General features: G+C 48.5%; 1 protein-coding gene across 1 annotated transcript in view; it reads left to right on the top strand.

Moving 5' to 3' along the window:
- Positions 1 to 567: 567 nt before the first annotated feature.
- LOC138473372 (zinc finger protein 75A-like) overlaps positions 568 to 19,060 on the top strand; it is a 277,160-nt gene continuing 258,667 nt past the window's right edge. The window contains exons 1-2 of the mRNA XM_069612061.1: positions 568 to 749; positions 12,746 to 12,872. Coding sequence (XP_069468162.1) covers positions 726 to 749; positions 12,746 to 12,872 — 151 coding nt within the window. The 5' untranslated portion in view covers positions 568 to 725. The remainder of the gene's footprint in view (positions 750 to 12,745; positions 12,873 to 19,060) is intronic.

The raw sequence follows: 19,060 nt of genomic DNA, 5'->3' as shown, positions 1-19,060 counted from the left end.
TCTCGACACAATGTAGACAGGGATGCGCTCTCCTAGCGAAAGGGATGGTGTGCTGCTTCTACGCATGCCCCGCAGATAGGTGTCATGTCATGGCGCGTGCGCAGTGAGTGCGCCCATACGGTGCCTGCGTAGGGAGTACAATTCTCATAGGGCGTGCGGGCGACGTGTAACTCTCTCATGAGGCATGCGCAGTGAGTGCTCTCGTGGGGCACGCGCAGTAAGCAGAGCACCTCTCGTGGCGCATGTGCAGAGACCACGCTCCGTGGGGAATGCGCAGTGAATTCTGCTTTCTTGGGGCATGTATTCTAACTCCCTCGGCTCTCACGAGCATGCGCAGTGAGTAGGAAGTCCTGGCAACGTAAGTGCAGTGACCGCGCTCCATGGGGCATGCGTACTAACTCCCTCGGCTCTCACGAGCATGCGCAGTGAGTAGGAAGTCCTGGCAACGTAAGTGCAGTGACCGCGCTCCATGGGGCATGAGTACTAACTCCCTCGGCTCTCATGAGCATGCGCAGTGAGTCGTGAGGCCCTCGTAGGGCATGCGCAGTGAGTCGCTCCGCCCTCTCGGCGCATGCGCAGTGGAGCGGATGTGAGCGTTTGGGCGCTGTCACACCCAGGCTTCGCTCCTGGGGCACATTCTTCGGGTTCACACCCCCCCCCACTGCCCAGTCACGCTTCAGGTCCTGATCGTTCCCTTGATAAATACCAGAATAAACAGGGGCAAGATGTCCCAGCACCCTTCAGATGCGGTGAGTAGGGGCCTCCAGGGGGCTGGGCAGTTAAGTGCTCCTGCGGTGCCGCCAACAAGAGTCCAGTGAACCATAACGGAGCGACGTCATTGGCCACACTGGCCTTGCTTATGCCAGTGACGCACGTCGTGGCATTGGGGGGGGGGGGAGGGTGAGGAGCAGGGCACCCCCCCTCAGAACCAGGCCCAGTTGCCAGTGGGCCACCTCACCCACACAGTAGGGGTCCTGCTTGCAGGGCAAGGGGTTCCTGCTCAGCGCCCTCATTGTCCTGGCGCAGATCATTACAATGCAAGCTAGTAGACATTCATGCCAGGGGGGACTAATAGCAGGACTTTTGACCCTTAAAACACGTGCATGGGGGTGATCAGCAGTGACAAGGGTGTATAATGTTGCATAATTTATGAAATAATGACTATGGCTTTAAAACCCAAGGGGATTTGCTGAGCTCACATTAATCTGCATGATGCTATTGTGACTTTGCATGCAGGATGGGGAGAATAAAACTAAAGCCATACTCCTATTGCTCAACATTTTTCTATGACAATGTATGCGCACGGTCACCAACGGAATTGGCCCCCAAGCGCTCTGGCGGATCTGTAAAAGAGAAGGTGGGAAGGATTAGTAAGGGGAAGAGGGAGTAGGATATTGAGAGGGGTGGTATACTGTTGGCAGCTTCAACTCGGGGGACACCGAGGCTGAGCCTCGGTGCAAGTATTGGATCGGTGTCAGCCTGCATGTGCTGTTGGAGCAGCTTATGTGTTGCGGTGTGGTGAAGTGTGTGCAGCTTGTTGTGTGAGAGATGGTTGTGTGAGTTTTTCAGTGATATAATTATGCAGAGAGTTTGAGCTTATATTGGTTAGTGGGTTATATGACATTTAACATGCTGACCTACAAAGTTCAGTCTAAGTGTGGCACATGCTAACATTGGTGAATTCACTGTCCTGTCTAGATACGGTGAAGGCTAATGTTCTCAATTGTAGGTGGCAGATGCTAACATTCACAATCCTATCTAGATGCGGCGCAGGCCAATTTTCACTGTTCTCTCTAGCCATGTCACTTGTTTACATTGACAAGTATGTTAGTTTGCAATACAATGCAACATTTACAATTCTGTCCTTAACAGATTCAGGCTGCTGTTCATGAATCTTTCTAGGTATGCATGGTTTAAGTCTATGGCAGATTATGTTATGGAAAGGTAAGTTAGAGTAGCGGGGGCTTTCTAGAGTAGAGTGATTGCTCTACACCCCACCCCTGCCACACTTGTTTTTGTTGGTGTCTGTTGATGGCTGGCTTCACTGGCTTCCCCTGCTGACACCCGCAGACACTCTCTGGAGCCCCCATTGTAGGAGCTGTCCTTAGCCACAGGGGCTGCCGGGCAGGGTGCTGCTCTGGGAGGATCCTAGATATGGAGAAGCGAGCCAATCGGGAGGGTTGAGAGGCGGGCTTGGCCTTGGGGAGGAGGAAACATGGGGACTGGAGGCCTGAAAGCACTGAGTGCACTAGGTGTGCTTTTTAAAATTTATTTATTTTTAAAAAAATGTTTTTACATTTCTTTTTGTTGCAAAATGGCCACAGAAAGTGGCTTTCTAAAAGCCCTGGCCTTAGGAACACAGCGCAACTCACCCTAGCGGCATGGATGGTGGTCCCGAATATAGTGTATAGTTTACTATGAAAGGTCAGTTTATTAAGTTATGTGGTTTGCCTACAAAGCATTGCTTTAAAGTGTTATTTAAGCACATGAAATGCAAAGCAAAACCTAAATGGCTATATCAACTAAACCTGGGAAGATATGTTCAGTTGCTTAAATTGTCCACATCGTGGTTTCACCATTTTACCAAAGTGTGTAATCCTGGGCAAATCATTTAATCACACTGAGCCTCATTACGGGTACGGCGGTAACCCTGCCGGTCCTACCGGTGGGCTGCCGCCAGACCCGTAAAATGTTACCGACGCCTGACTTCCTGGTGCCACTGGCTCATTATGAGTCTGGCGGCCTGGGAACAGACATTTCGTGCCATGTTTGGGTGGCTAGAGCTCACATATTAAACCCAGGAATGCCTGTTGGATTGTCAAGTTGCCCAAACTCTCTTAAAATATAGTGCTCAATTTAAGCAATGAGTGTAAGAAACAGCATGGCCAGAAAAAGCCTGTTGTTCTCTCTTCGGGTGAGGCAAACGTGACGACCTGAAGGACGAGTTGGCTCAAGTACCTAGACCATTGAGTTTCGGGGACCTGGTCATAATGGTTCTCCAACTCGACTACCTCGTACAAGAAAGACAGATGGAGAAAAGGCATACCAGATCCAGTACCCTGCTGAGCCCTCTCAAGATCGTTACTTCAATTGACTATAAAGAGGATACTTCAGAACCCATGCAGTTGGGAACCACCAGGGTCTACTGACTCTGGAGGAACAATGCAATCTCGTCGCCGACTGCTCGGTCTATGTATTGCAGATCAAATGGGCACATTGTCAAGGCTTGCCTTCTAGCCTCCAGGAGAAAGTCAGAAAACGATCAATTCAAATCTTAGAGGGGACACTGATTGGTATTGAATCTAGGCCCCCCCAGCCCCCAATGCGCCCAGAATGACTTCAGTGAGTCTCCCGGTGGTACAAATTGCGCTTGACTGGGGTAAGACTTCCTGTGGCCTGCTTCCTGTCCTGGTGGATTCCAGGACTGCAGGAAATTTATTGATGCACAATGGGAAGCTCGTTTATAGATTCCTTCTCTTCCAAAAGAAACGGCTGTTCCCATTCGGGCCCAGTAACAGAATACTGCACCCATGCATATAAAACTTGAAATCATCTTCATTGTTATGAGGATCACACACTTTCCCATCATTCTGGAATTACCTTGGTTACGGAAGCATAACCTGTTTATAAGTTCTCTTTTATTATTATTGAATTTTTTTCCTTTGTGTTCTGTTTAAAAACATTTTTTGGATCATCTAAGCATCAAGACTGGGCCACATTACGGGTCAGGCGGAAAAAAACGGAATTACCGGCATGCCGGTGCAACCGTGTCCGTGAAGCACTGCTGCCGGAATCAACGGTTGATTCCATGCTGGTGTGCACGCGCATGGGCATGCCGGAAACGGTGGGGTCGGTAATTCCCCAAAATCCCAACACCACCATCCTCGGTGCCGGTGACTACGATTGCGGCACCACGCTCCTGTTCCCATCGGCACCGGTAACAACTGTGCCATTTATTACCATGACTGGAAATGGTGTTCGCCGGAACAGGAAATCGACCGGCGGCCAATCATAAAACGCAATCCTCTGAGCACAGGAGTGATACCGCCATCCAGAGCACAGAAGCAGAGCAAGAGACATGACATCAAGGGTACCTGCAACCCAGAGGCGCAAGCCATGCTTCTGCAAGGCCGAACTGAACATGCTTGCTGACAAAATAGTGGAGCATGCTGACAAACTCTTCAGTACCGACCACAGAAGACAGGCCCAGCTACGAAAAAGGCAATATGGGAGGAGGTGACCCAGAAGGTCACTGCAGTTGGGTCAACAACCCGCACTGTGCGTGATTGCCATAAAAGGTGGGGCGACCTGCGTCTGAGGGTGCGAAACCTCCTGTCGGCCCAGTGCATGGCCACAGGAGGTGAGGTGGCACAGCATTCCCCATCCACCTGCAGTCCTGGGAGGAGACCTGCAGTAGTGTGCTGCACCTCAAATCAATTGAGGGAGTTGGTGCAGCAGAGGCCGGAGTCGTGACATCCGAGGCGGCTGGTGAGTATCCATAACCTCAATGTCACAACAACCTCCTTGTCCACCGTGCTTACGCTAGAGTTGCCAAACACGTCAAGTACGTCGTGCACAATGCCAGTAGAGCCATGCCGGACACCCCCGCCCCTGCTACCTGGTTGCACACATCCACATACACCTTGCCCCCACCCAAACAGTGAACATAACAGAGGCCCCCTGTATCGTCCTCACAAGATGCTCTTGCAGGCACTCGGACACACATCCCCCCTGCCACAGCCTAACTTGTGTCGTTACCAGTCGCTTCGGTGCCAAGCACCTCCACCACCAACAAATGATCAGCTGCACACACCAAGGAAAAATGTGACCCTCTCGTCCAATCCACCACGACCCATGTCGCCAAATCATCACCGACGCAGTAAGTGCCACAGGAACCGGCACATGTGTAACACATCCATGGCACAACCAGCCACAACACATCATACAGCCTGTGTGCCACACCCATAACACCCTACCCAGAAAACACAAGTACACCACGGAAGCGCCACTGCACACACCATGTAGGCACATCACACATCCACCCGCACAGTATCCCAGACACAAGCATGTGTGCACCATGTTCCTGACACAGCACTGTCATCAAAAAGTACTATCATTCATGTCTGTCTGGGGAGGGATAGTTGGGGAGGAGGGATGGGGAGGGAAAGAGGGGGTGCGGGGCAAGTTGGTTAGGAGTGTGGGGTGGGATAGATGGAGAGGGGGTGGGGGATAGTTATTGAGGGGTTGTGGGGATGGATAGTTGGTGAGGGGGTTTCGGGAGGGATAGATGGGGGTGATAGGTGGGGTCCACAGTATAGTATTGCAATTTAACATTTGTACATAGTTTCTAAGCACAAAATATAATTGGTGTGGAAATCTGAAATGATGACTGGACATTCGTTATTCCACGTGTGTGACAGGTGATTAGAAGTAGTGGTGTCAACATTCATCCTGTGCCACACGTCCATCCATTCGGTCACATCGCTGGCCAATTTCCTGATCAGCCTCAGATGGGTGTATGTCCATGTCGGGGGGCAGGGAGACGTTGCGTCTGATGCATATGTTGTGCAACATGGCACAGGCAAGCACTATTCCCACCTTTTCCGGACTGTAGATCAGTGCGCCCCCCAGTCTGCTCAGGCAGCAGTACCTTGCCTTCAACAGGCCAAATGTCTGTTCAATTGTGCCCCGAGTACGTACATGGGCACGATTGTATGCCTGCCCGTGGATGTTGTATGGTTGCCTCACAGGTGCCATCAACCATGGCGACAGGGGGCAACATTTGTCCTGTATCAGGTACCTGAAATGCACTATGTCAAAATGCGTGTGGGGTGTGGTCTGCAGTGGCATTCACAGGCAACATGACCTCCGACCTTGTTAGTACCAAAGACGGAAATTGAACAGCTGCATCTATCATTCTTGTGTTATGAAGGAAAAGTTAACAAGAAGTCCATGTACTAGTGTACTTTTACATTAGAAATGAGAAGCATGTGTGATTGTGTGGTTCTAACAGGCAGGGCACATGGACAATTGGTGTGTTGACGTACACTGTTATGTGGGTGGGTACAGTATTGTTCCCTGTCTGTCCATCAGGTGTTGTGTGTTCGCTTGGCTGTGTTATTGCTACATGTTTTCAATCTGTTGTGGTGCATTGTGGTACTTGTTTTCTTGTTTATAATTGTACAGAATAGCTGCTTTCATGCATGCACTGGATCGATTTTCTAAAATTGTGGCATGCCTGTCAAGGGCTTGCACTCGCGCATGCTCTAACTGCGTAACGGCTTCAGTCACACCTGTACACTTTCATGTTTGATGCATGCACAACACAATGTCGATACTTCTCCCCTTTCATTTAGGGCCTCATTACATGGACAGCGGTGGACCAAGGTGCTATTAGCACCTTGGTCCATGCCGGTAAAATACCGGCACCGCCTTGGTGGAAAGGGGAATTACCGCCCTATTCCAAGGTTGGTGGGGTGGTAATTCCCCTTCCCCCATTGCCCTTCCCCATTCCCATTTTTGCCCCATAGGGCATAATGGGAATGGGGAACGTGCTAATTACGGCACCACAAATTGCGGTACCGTAATTAGCTCCCTGGTCCCTTTGCGGGTTGGTTTTTAACGCCTGCAAAAAGCAGGCGTTAAATTCTCCAACCCGCAAAGGGTCCTCGTAGTAAGGCGGTAAGGCCCTTACCGCCTACCGTGTATTGAGGCCCATTGTCACTGTACGTGTAGTACTGATGGCTTGAACAAAGTCAGTAACAAATACAGCGTTATTAAATGTACTGTAAAATATTAATAGCGTGCTGTTAATATTTTACAGTACATTTAATAACGCTGTATTTGTTACTATGTATTGATTTTGTATAGTTGTATTTTGAAAGATAAAGGTGTTGTCTGCTCCTTTTGTGATTTTAATGTTTTTCTATTTAAAATGGACTTTGTTTTACCTGAATTTTCTCACTTCACAAGTGTGATCTCATATGGCTAGTTCAATATCTCCTAGCCTTATGTAGGTTTTTTAGTACTAGCTGTGCGTTGTAGGGAGGGTAGACTGTACTCTGTTTTCTTTTTGCTCCTTTCCTACTTTCCCTCTAGAGTCAGGCCCCCCTCCGTCAACAAAAAAGAGGGTACTCGCCCTATATTTCTTACGTGCCGCAACAGCCGCCAAGCATGTTGGCCTTAATTTTTTTTACAATACAGGTTTCAAATAACATACAATCCTGGGATAGAAAACGCTGTATAATAAACCCTTTACCAGCATCATTCCATTACTTACTCATCACTTTCACCAGACTCCTTAATACCCAAAACACCTGATCATGTGTTTTCCTATCTTACTGCGGCACTGTGAGCAGCCAAACAAGCTCCACTGCACCTGGATCAAGGTACAGCCTAGTTTTAGAACCTTCCCAGAAAGGGCAGTCTTCTGTTTTTATCAAAACAGATTATTTTCTTCCTAACAGAAACCTTTAGTTATGGGCCCTTGATCTCCGCCATGACCGCCTGGTGGCTGGTCATTGGGGGTTATTAGCCACAAAACATCTCATTGATAGGTATTTTCAGTGACCTGAGATCTCAAAGAACGAGCTGGAGTACTTTGCTACTTGTTCTACATGTGCCCAGTTCAAGAGTCCCTGTCATAGCATGTGAGACAAAGTAACTTTTTCCTAACCCTACCTCTACATGGGGCCTCATTACAAGGCTGGCGGTAGCGGCTGCCGCCGGTATTCATTTTTTCCAGCGCCCAGAAAAGGGCAATTACCGAGTCATTACGACCTTGCCGAACCCGGTAATTGCCCCTTTCTGGGCGCCGGAAAAAAATCTTTCCCATTTGAGCCCCATAGGGCTCAATGGGGAAGGTGGTAGCACCGCTACAGTCCTGTTCTGCTCGCGGGTGCCGGTACGGCCACCAGGCCAGACCTGGTTGCTGCAAAAGCACCCGCGAGCAGAACTCGTAGTATGGCGGTACGGTAGCAACAGTGCTGGTAGCGATACCAGCACCGTTGTTGCCATACCACCGTACTTGTAATGAGGGCCATGGTCATTTCAACAGATTTCATCGTAGATCTACCTCCATCAAATGGATGCACGACTGTAGTGGCGACTGTGGATTAGACTGAATTGGCCCACTTCGCTGCACTTAACCAAACTATCCACCAAGAAAGAGATAGCTGAGGTATTTCTGAAAGATATTTCTGGCTTCATGGTCTTCAGGACAAGATTTTTTTTTGGATCGAGGTACGCAGTATACTTCCCTCTTTTGGACTCCTCTATGTTCCAGTTTAAACATATAATGGGCCTTATTCCCAGGATACAATGCACAAAAAAAGTACAACTGAGCGACAAAAACAGTCTCTCGAGAAGTAAATCAGTTGTTTTGCTTTGGCCTTCCAAGTAAACTCGGAAGACCTGCTACCTACTGCTGACTTCAGCTACAACAACTCTATCCACTCCTCGACAAAGTTAAGTCCCTTTTTTTGCACTGCCCAGACTTCAAGGTTCCTTCACTGGATGAACATCTCCGGAACATCATGTGGCCCAAGATCTTGCAGCTGTCAATCTGAGAGTGATGCAAGACTGGAGAAGACAAGACCCCCTTCAGTTTAAGGCTGGTATTAAAAGTGTGGTTGGTTTCCAAGTTGTTATCTACACATCTGGTGCCCTCCGAGCAAGCTCCTAGGTATTTGGGACCTTCTCCTATTGAGAAAAGAAGGAATGCAGTTGCCTTTTGTCTCAATTGCCCCCTACTTGGCACTAAATTCGTTCTATGGAAGCCATTCCACACCATGAAGGACATGCTGAATCCTGTTTCTCCACCAGCTGTCTTGCTTGATGGCCATTCTGAATTTCATCAACGGGATTTGTGATTCCGGGATTCGTGGACTGCGTTTGAAGTGTCTTGTGGATTGAGATGGCAATAGATCTTGGGAGCCTGCTTCCTATGTTCATGCACCTCACCTGGTCTAAGTGTTCTACCGACGACACCCTGAGAAGCCCAGTGTCCCCTGCTTTTGGAGGTTGAAAGTTGTCACTCCTTACCTGCTTTCTTGGCGGCGCTGGTGGTTCTGTGGACTTTGGGGCCTCATCCTGCCCTGGCGTTGGTTCACCACAGTTTCATCCACGGTTGCTGGAACAGCCGCCAGAGGCCACACTAAAGATGGCAACCACCATGCATGAACCACCTCTTCCAAGATGGGCGGTCTTCCGCTTCCGGCTCAGAAGCAGCAGGGACACGGCCGCCATATGAGTATAAAGGCAGGGCCTGGCAGCAGGTAATTGCGCCTTATTGCGAGTAGGTTTTTGTATGGTACCTGTTGCTCTTGGATGGTCTTGATGGTTCATTTCCCTGTGCTGCTGTTTTTGCAGATCCTGTTGCCCCTTCTCCCCGTTCTTGGTTCCTTTTTCCCCTGCTCCCTTGCATTCAATCCACGATCTGTGGTTGCTGACTTATCTGCATCATCCTCTGCTGCCTCATACCTAGAAGAAAAAAACATGACCAGCTTTGATTCCATTTGCCTCAACTGCAAAGGGGTTTCCCCTTTTGGATTTTTCTTCCCTCGGGTGGCCGCCTTCTTTGGGGGGTCAACTTTACCAATGTCATCAGGTTGTCTTTATCAGAGGGAAGGCCCATATTCGCCATGGACAAGCCCTTGAAGGTGAAACCCACTTTTAGTAATGCCATTTACGAATAGCAGGCAAGTTTCTGTGTCATGTTTCCATGGATCACTTTAAGCGGAACATGACCCTGCCTACTGTGACGAATCTCAAGATGTCGCTGCTTCCGAAGAGCAAGCCCCTTTCCACGAGGCCAAGGTAGTCAGACTGCTACCCGAGAGACCCCCCTGGGGGTTGCACTTGGTGGGTGCATCTCATGGGAGGGAAACCCCCTTGGGACCAGTGATTACCACATCGGGAGAATGTGGTAGTTTCATCAATCCCATGACCCTAGACCCTCTTCCCACAGTTTCCCCACTTTTCCTTCACCTCATTCCTCTTCACTCCTACCCTACGTGCTTTTCTAAAGTAGTCCCTATAGAGACTACTGAGACAAGGAAGATTCCTAGTGAGTTACCACACCAGCACTCACTTAGTACTGAGACGACGAGGAGGAGGTGCAGAGCAATACTGAATAACCATTTGACCCCCTTTTACTAGCCTAGTTGTTCACAGCCTTTGATTGGAAGAAGCAAGATAAAAACCATGGTTAGAACCAAAGAAGTACTTGACAGATCGTCAAGTCCTCCTTGGAGGAACCGCGAGAGCCTGGAGGAGCCAGACGGGTGCTGACGTGGTTGCCAAGAGGAAGGAGAGAGTTTCCGACGGGTGCTGACAGGGTTGCCAAGAGGAAAGAGAGTGTCGGGGGGCCTTGCCAGGACCCGAGGGCCCACAGCCAGACAAACTCTGGGCGCCCCAGAGACACACTAGATCTTGGGAAACATCCAGGCTGTTAGCGCATTATACAGCGAAAAGAAGCCAAAGCTACCAACCAGGGTCTGGGACCATAAGGAACAACCTTTTTCAAGCCTGAGAGGCTGAGGAGAGCGAGACACTCTCCCCAACAGCCAGGTACTAGCTGAAACTATATTGGGAAAATCCTGTTAAAACAAGAACTGCCTTTTGTCCAGGGGAAGGGAATCAACCCTCTGGACCAAGAAGACATTGGGCCTCATTACGGATCCGGCGGTAACCGTGCCGGTATTATCGGTGGGTTACAGCCGGACCCATAAATATTTGCTGGTGCCTTACTTGCCAGTAAGACCGGGGTATTACAACCCTGGCGGTCTGGAAAGTCGGGCGCCGGTAAATAGTAATTCCCCATTCCCATAGAGTCCCGTAGGACTCCATGGGAATGGGGAACCTGGAAGCACCGGCACCGTTATTAACGGTGCTTTCGTGACGGTCTGTCTACCGTGGCTGCTGTGTCCGGCATGGTCAGTGCTGACGGGCTTGGCGGCTCCGGCAGGCAGACGTATGCCAGTCCGGAAACAACGTGCTGGTTAGCTTACCGGCACCTTGTTTCCCTACCAGCATGCTTTTAATGAGGCCCATTGGGCCCCATTACAAGTTTGGCGGTAGCCTTGCCGGTAATACTGGCAGTCTGCCGCCAAACTTGTGATATTTTTTTTTTCCGGCACCTGTGAATGGGCAATTACTAGGTCATTACGGCCCGCTGGACCCATTAATTGCCCATTCGCGGGCGCTGGGAAAAAATGCTCCCCATTCGAGCCCCAATAGGGCTCAATGGGAATGGGGAGGTTGGATGCACCAGCACCATTCAGAATGGTGCCAGTGCATCAGACATGCTCTGCTCGCGGGTGCCGGTACGCCAGGCAGGTCAGACCTAGCAGGCGCAAAGGCACCTTCGAGCGGAACTCGTAGTTTCCCGGTCCGGTAACGGTACCGGCAAGCTTATAATGAGGCCCATTGTCTTTGATTTAGTTAACTTATGTGTAAGGGACAGATTTAGGATCTTGGCACTGGACATTGGGCCTTTTGCTGTGGACATTCTGACACTAGTTATTTCCGTTGTGGCAGGGAAACCCCTCTTAGAGCTGGGGCAAGATAGAATTTTCTTTTCCTTTTTATCCTTGAATAAAAGTGTATAGCAAACACTATGGCCCCCTCTATGTCAGAGACTTACTTCTGCACCCTTACACTACCTTATTTCCACTCTGGCCTGCAGCATGCGTCGTGTCCCCAGGGCCCCCCCTGCCTTCTTCTCCCTCCCCGTTCTGGTTGCTTGTGCCCTACCCCCTTTTATTCTGGTCCGCCACTTCTCTGGGCACCCCTGTAACTCCTGTCCATTTTTATTTGTTTTGGGTTGCGATAACGCGATCTGCAAAAAAGACCTGCTCCCTGCAGGCAATATTTACAATAGATTCCCATGTAATTCACCTCTTTTTAGCTGGTATAAAAAGCAGGTGGATTACGTCAGAATTAAATGAATTTGAGCCAGCATGAAAATGTCATGCTGGCTTACATGCCTGCAGATGGGGCTGGTTGAAACGGCAATACCGTTCTGTGCCCCAACCCAGAATAAAAGAGCAAGTAATACAATGTGTATGCACGCCTAATTTTATTTATGATTTAGTTTCAACTTTAGAGGTATTGAACCTGCAGTGCCCTAGATGTTTAGGACTCTGACCTCCATGATCCCTCACCATTGACTATGCTGGCTAGGGCTGATGGGAGTTGCAGTCCATAACCTCTGCCAAATGTTGCACACTCTGAACACTCTGACTCGATTCCAGGGTGAACATGACCATAATGTCTAGAAAAATGAAATCCTTAGCGATAGTGCAGAAAGAATCCAGGTCACAATACATGATTTTGAGGTCAGAGAAAACTGTAAGTAGACCCCAGCATGAGCAAGTTGGCAAGGAGAATTCTCCCTTCTACATGACCTCAGTACCTATACTTTCCGATGGAGGAAGTTGCCAAATAAACACCCGTCTGCATTAAGCAGCCACTCCAACTAGACGTGTGTACTACAGTGGCCTGCATAGAACTCCTCCGGAGGCCACCGCGCCCTGCTCCTTCTGCCCTCCCAAAAGTGAAGAGCACACTTCAAATCCTCGGCAGAGTATTGTCTTTTTGGTAAATAAAATAAGGTTAGATAGATGAGGGGAGTGATGGTGAAAGAAAGAAAGAATCTTAATTCAAATTGATTTGTTATGTTACATATTTTAGTGAATGCAGTTACTGAGTAAGTCATGCAGTGACTTTTATTTGTTTATTCCAGACCCAGGTTGCCTCCCATGATGCATCTGCCGGTTTCTCTTCAGAGGAGTGGAAGCTTTTGCAGGAATGGCAGAAGGAACTCTATAAGAATGTGATGAAGGAAATTGATCAGGCCCTGGTGTCACTAGGTGCAGTTATAATGGTTTATGATCAGTGTGTTATATACGGTTAACTAAATGACTTGTAATGTGAACCATCTCGGAAAGGCTTTTAATCTTGCATTGTTTTCTTACTCTTATAGGAATATTAAGGACATATTTACTATCGATCGATTTAAGGAGTCCATCAGAGCAGTGTTAGGAGAGACTTCTAGGATTTGTCACTTCCCTAGGTCATAATAGCTGACAAGCCTGGGGTCACGGAGTGGGCCGAGCTATTGGGCCTGCTACAGTGGCCTGCCAGGATCACACGACTACATATGGTAGGTTACCAGACATTTGGTCGAAAAAAATTGGTCGACCAGACAAATGGTCGAACCAATTTGGTCGAAAACCAAATGGTCGAATTTTTTATTTTTTTATTTTAACCCTTTTTTTTTATTTTTTTGGGGGGGGTCCCCCCCCAACCCCCTTTTTTTCTCTAAAAACCCTTTTTTTACAAAACGAAAACCCGAAAAATAAATATATAAATAAAAAAAAAAATTCGCCCATTTGGTTTTCGACCAAATTGCGTCGACCAAATTGCAGTCGACCAGTTTTTTTTCGACGAATTGACTGGACACCCATATGGTAGAGGTGATGAGCTGCAACCTTGGAAGTGGGTGTGGGTGTGTGTGTGTGTAATGTGTGACACATCCAGGGCATTTGTCCCTTCTCCCGAAGGGGGAGCCACGCCCGTTGGGACTAGAGAGGTGAACCCACTAGGCTTAGAAGGATCCACAGGGCAAGAATGATCTCACTGGGAGTGAGGGGGGGCAGGGGGGTCAGGAGGGGGCCCCACTTGTGAACAGGAAGTCCCCAGACAGGGATATTTGTTATCCTCCCATATCCCAAGAAGATCATGTGGTCATATGGGAATTGTACGGTGCTGTGGCTCACAAATACTTACAGGGCTGTTTGACTTGTCTACTGACCCCTTTCAGACACCATCAGAACCTGAAGGGGAAACACAGAGGACAAACATGCCCCTTTTTCAGAGTGAGGGTGAGATTTTTTATATTTATGATATGGCATTTGTAACGCGCCTATACGCAAGTGTTTCAAGGCGCGACGAGGCAGGGAGGGGGGACAAAGGGACGACAAGACAATGATCTTACTAGGCCAGGTGTCATTCAGATCGCTGAAGTGCATGGGCAGAGGGGAAGGGAAAATGCAAGGGGAAAGGGAGAGGGGAAAGTGCAGTACAGGGGTGGTAGAATAACACGATAAATAATAAGGGCCAGCTGGTGACAAGTGCAAGGTAAGTGCAGACAAGTGCTGGGAAAGGGGGCTGTAGGGATACAGAGACAGTCCCGCAGTGCAGGGGTTGCCAGGGAGGCAATGCAAGGGGAGAGTGGCTGGGCCAAGGACCGATGTTGGTGAGAGTGGCCCAGTTGCAGATTCAGTGCAGTTTCAGTCAGGAATTGAGCTTGGGAAAGGGACAGAGAAGGCAGAGGCAAAGAGGAAGGTTTTGAGGTGCTTCCGGAACCGGAGATGGTTCTCCTCAAGTTTCAGGGAGGCAGGAAGTCTGTTCCAGATGGAGGCCTCTGCCGCGGAGAGATCTACCCCCAATTCGTTGCTTGGAGAAGCGGCTGACCCTGAGGGAGTTGGAGGTGGATGAGCGAAGAGCTCGAGAAGGAAGATATTTAGGAAGAGAGAGTTGAAGGTATTTTGGCCCCAGCCCCCAGAAGGCCTTGTGGACAATGCATAGGGTTTTGAACTTAATCCTCGCAGCCACTGGGAGCCAGTGCAGAGATTTCAGTCCTGAGCGATACGGCACCTGGGCTTGAGGCCAAGGACACATCTCGCAGTCCTGTTCTGGATGAGTTGCAGAGGGCGGAGAGTAGAGGCAGGCAGATTTAGATAGAGGATGTTACAGTAGTCCAGCTTAGGGAGAACCAGGGCTCTGGAGACAGTGAGCTTCTGGGGGAAGGAGAGGAAAGGAAGAATACCTCTGAGGAAGTGCAGCTGGTAGTGTGACTTCTTAGAGACGTCAGAGATGTGAGGAGAGAAGGAGAGTGTGGAGTCGAAGATGACCCCCAAGGTTTTTTTCCTTGCCGGTTGGAGCAGGAAGAGGGCCAAGAGAGGCCGGCCAGAGAGCTGCAGGGAAGGAGGGCGTGGGTGTGCCGATGACTAGAATCTAGTCTTACTGGCATTAAGGCAGAGGTCATTGGCAGCACACCATTCCTGGATAGCAGACAGACAGTCAGAGATGAGGGAAGAAGAGGAGGAGGCCGAGGGTAGCTTGAAAATGAGTTGGGTGTCATCTGCATAGCACTGAAAGTTGGGGCAGATAGCGGCGATGCGGTGGGAAAGGAGTGCCAGATATTGGTTGAACAGCCAGGGAGTGAGGTTAGATCCCTGGGGGACACCACAGGTAGAGAAAAAGATGTCAGAGAGGAAGGATCCCAATTGGACCTCGGAGGGTCGATTGGAGAGGAAAGAGGTCAGCCATGCCAGAGCCTGACCAGTGATACCCAGGTTATCACAGAGACGGTTGAGCAGGATGGCATGGTTGACAGTATTGAAGGCAGAAGAGAGATTGAGCAAGATGAGAACACACGGAGTGTTATAGTCAAGGTTGGAGAGCAGGTCTTCAGGGATGTTCAGGAGAGCAGTTTCAGTGCTTCTGGCAGCTCTGAAGCCAGACTGATAGTCATGAAGACAACCAACAGATTCAGCATGGAGATTAAGCTGGGAGATGGCCAGTTTCTCCAGGAGCTTGGCCAGGAAGGCTGTGATGGAGATTGGGCGATAGTTAGCCGGGCAGGAGAGGTCGGAAGAGGGTTTCTTAAGAAGAGGGTGCACAAGGGAGTACTTAAGGGGGGATGGGAAGACTCCAGAGGCGAAGGAGTGATTGCAGAAGTCAGCCAGGGCAGGAGCCAGGGAGTCGATGTGGTCCTTGATAGTTTTGGAGGAATAGGGGTGAACCTGTTTTGACGAGACTTTCATAGATTGGACTCTTCTGTAAACCTCGTCAGCAGAGAAAAGGGGAAAGGCAGAGAAGGAGGGAGGAGGGGTGGCTGCAGAAGGGCCAGAGGAAGAGCAGGGAATAGAGGGAGGGAGGTGAGAGGAGGAGAGTGAGGACAGGATGTCCTGAGTTTTTTAAATGAAGTGAGAGGCCAGTGCTGTGCAGAGGGCCTGGGAGGGGACAGGAGAGGTAGAGACTGCAGCAGGGTTGGCCAGTTCCTTGCAGATTTTAAAGAGTTCAGCCGAATTGTTAGATGCCGCAGAGATGCGGGCTTGGATAAGGGCTCTCTTCTTGGTGAGAACGGAGAGCCGGTATTGCCTTTGGAGCAGGCGGCAGGCCAGTTTGTCAGAGGATGAACATGAAGCATGCCATTTCCTCTCTGCCACCCTGCACTTGCGTTGCGTTTTAGGATATCAGATGCAGTGTCTGGCATGGCGTTCGAGAAAGTGGAGATTCCCATGGAAAGCTGAGATGCCAGCAGGGAAACCCCAGAGCGAAGTGCAAGAGAGGGTGAGGGCAACCTAGTCCCAGTACGAGGTATCAGAGGTTGCCAACTTGAGAAACCTGACAACCACCACTGGTTACAGTTGCACCAAATTCCGAATTGTACAACTCTGAGAAGTTATTTGGCACTGAATAGAGAGTGGGACAATGCCCAAGGTTGGTTCATTAACCAAAGACTGATACGAACTGTCTAATGAAGTGTAGCACGGAATAGACTGATATTTTGATGCCACCTGGAGAGGGTGAGGAGAAGAGAAGAGACTGATATAGAGATAGGAACTCTAACAAAGACCCATAGGCCTCCTTACTTGTGACTTAGAGAGAACATGAGGGAGTCGGAAGTCTGTCATTCTTCCTTTGCTGGGAGAAAGAGACTTTCCTGTGTTCATTTTATATTTTCCTTGTATTTCAAAGTGGTAGGGACATAATCCACCCTAGAATAGACATCATTGTGACGAGCACCATTTAGCCTTCTTTCTAGGACAGGGCTTTGTACATCAGGGACAGAGTAGGACTTTGAAGTGGTGAAACAATAAATCCCCTTAAGAAAATGCTGTAGTGTCTGTATGCTGATTCGGACTTGCCACAAATGGTGGCTTGCATGCATGCATATTTTGTCCTGTGGCATGGATGACAAGGTTTGCGTACTTTGGCTGAGCCCAGTGTATCGCTACTCTTTGTCTATCAAATTATATTCCCATTGTTGTACCCTATTGCTGTGTCCCCTTATATAATGCTCTGTTGCTTCGTAGCTTCTGTTCTTCCATATAGCACAGTGCACGTGCAGGCACAAAAGCAGGCACACCTACGTAATTATATGTCAATACTCAAAGCTACTCACTTCAGTCTTGCACGTGTCAGTGACACAAAAAGTTAAATAGTCTTGCATGGTTTTAGAAAGTATCATCAGAACTATTAACAAGCAAAAGGTGAGGTGGAGGCTACAGGCAAGACCCTATTGATATATACGTTTGCCTTTTGGTACTTCTCAGGGCCTGGTATTTGCCTAATATGGTCTGGACCCCACCAAGACAGACTGAACTGGCTCAGACGATGGGCATGATGTGTGCTGCGCTGCATGTCTCAAATAATGCAGATTGTGGTTTACAGTCTCAACCATGTCTGCTTAGAGCAGCAATGCAAATAACACATTGCAGTTATCTGGCCTACTGAACTGGAGTTTGTTTGTTTTATTCATTTATAATGCGCACCAGACCCGAGGGTAAGAGGGCGCAGCAGTACAGGATATGCGAAGCTTAGGTTACATAGTTAGATAATTACACATAATGCTAAAAGTATATACAGGCCGTAGCAGTAATACAGTAAATTATATACAAGATATTATACAGGTAACTGGTAGTATATCAGAAGGGTGGTGGGGGATTTCTCCTCACGTATAGTGTGGGGCAGTGAGTTCCATACTTGGGCTGCCCGTACAGGGAAGCTGGCGCCTCCAGCCTTGGTCAGTTTGAATCTTGGAATGATAAGTGTGTTGGCATTGGAGATTCTTGAGGGTCTGGAGGATCTTCTTTCTACAAATCTATCAGTTAGATAGGGAAGAGCCGCGGTCTTAATAGTCATAATGTCGAAAAAAAAATGTCACTTAGAACTATCAACACCTCACCCAACACCCCCCCACACCCCCCACCACCACCCTCCCACCCCTCATACTCAACACATTCTAATTATATATTTATTTATTTTTTCAATAAATAAATAACCAAAAAGAGTTTAATTTACTATGGGGGGGTCCCCCCAACCCCCCCTCACCCAACACCCCCCTGCCACCCCCCCCCCCAACCACCCTCTCACCCTCATTCTCAACACATAGTAATTATATATTTATTTATTTATTCAATAATTAAATAAATAAAGAGTATCATTTACTATGGGGATGTCCCCCCAACCCCTCTCACCCAAGACCCCCTGCCACCCCCCCACACCCCCCACCCCTCATACTCAACATATCTTAGTTATATATATTTATTTATTCATACAATAAATACAAAATTTCGAAAAAATATCGAAAAAATGTCGACATTATTGTTTGTCGACATTATTTTTTTCGACATTTATTTTTCGAAATTTTGACTGTCGACATTTTGACTGTCGACATTATGACTGCCCACCAAGAGCTGCATTGTTCAGGGCTTTGTGTGTGAGGGAGGCAACTTTCAGTAGGATTTTGTCTTGGGTCGACAGCCAGTTGTTGTTACGCCTTATCTTGGAAATATGTGATCGTCTAGAAATATATGATTGTCTAGAGATACCAAGAGCTGCTCTTAAGACATTATTTTGTAGAATTTGTATTCTATGTGGGATGTATTTGTTTGCCCCAATATATAAGGCATTGCAGTAATCAAGTCTAGATAGAATGAGAGCTCTAGCTAAAATCATGAAATTGTCGTCGGAGATGGTGTTTACCTGCTCTGATGAGCTTTCATGTGTAGGATGTGGCTGAGGCCAGTGAATTCACCCATTTGTTGAAGGAGAGGGTGGCATCTAGATGGAAACCTAGAGTCTTCACTTCCTTGGCTACCTTAATAGAATTCCCGTCGATCTCAAAGGCAGAGTAATTCTGGCCTAGTTTTTTGAGATTTGAATGTGTGCCAAGAATGATTAACTCTGTTTTGTCATCATTCAGGCATAGACCGTGAATTGCCATCCATGCCTGGATGATGAGATACACCCTATTTACCAAGGC

The sequence above is a fragment of the Ambystoma mexicanum genome, chromosome 8, assembly GCF_040938575.1.
Source record: "Ambystoma mexicanum isolate Mex_15411 chromosome 8, UKY_AmexF1_1, whole genome shotgun sequence".
In the NCBI taxonomy this organism is placed as follows: domain Eukaryota; kingdom Metazoa; phylum Chordata; class Amphibia; order Caudata; family Ambystomatidae; genus Ambystoma; species Ambystoma mexicanum.
Note: the sequence above shows the minus strand (reverse complement) of the source record. Positions and strands in the feature narration are given on the sequence as shown.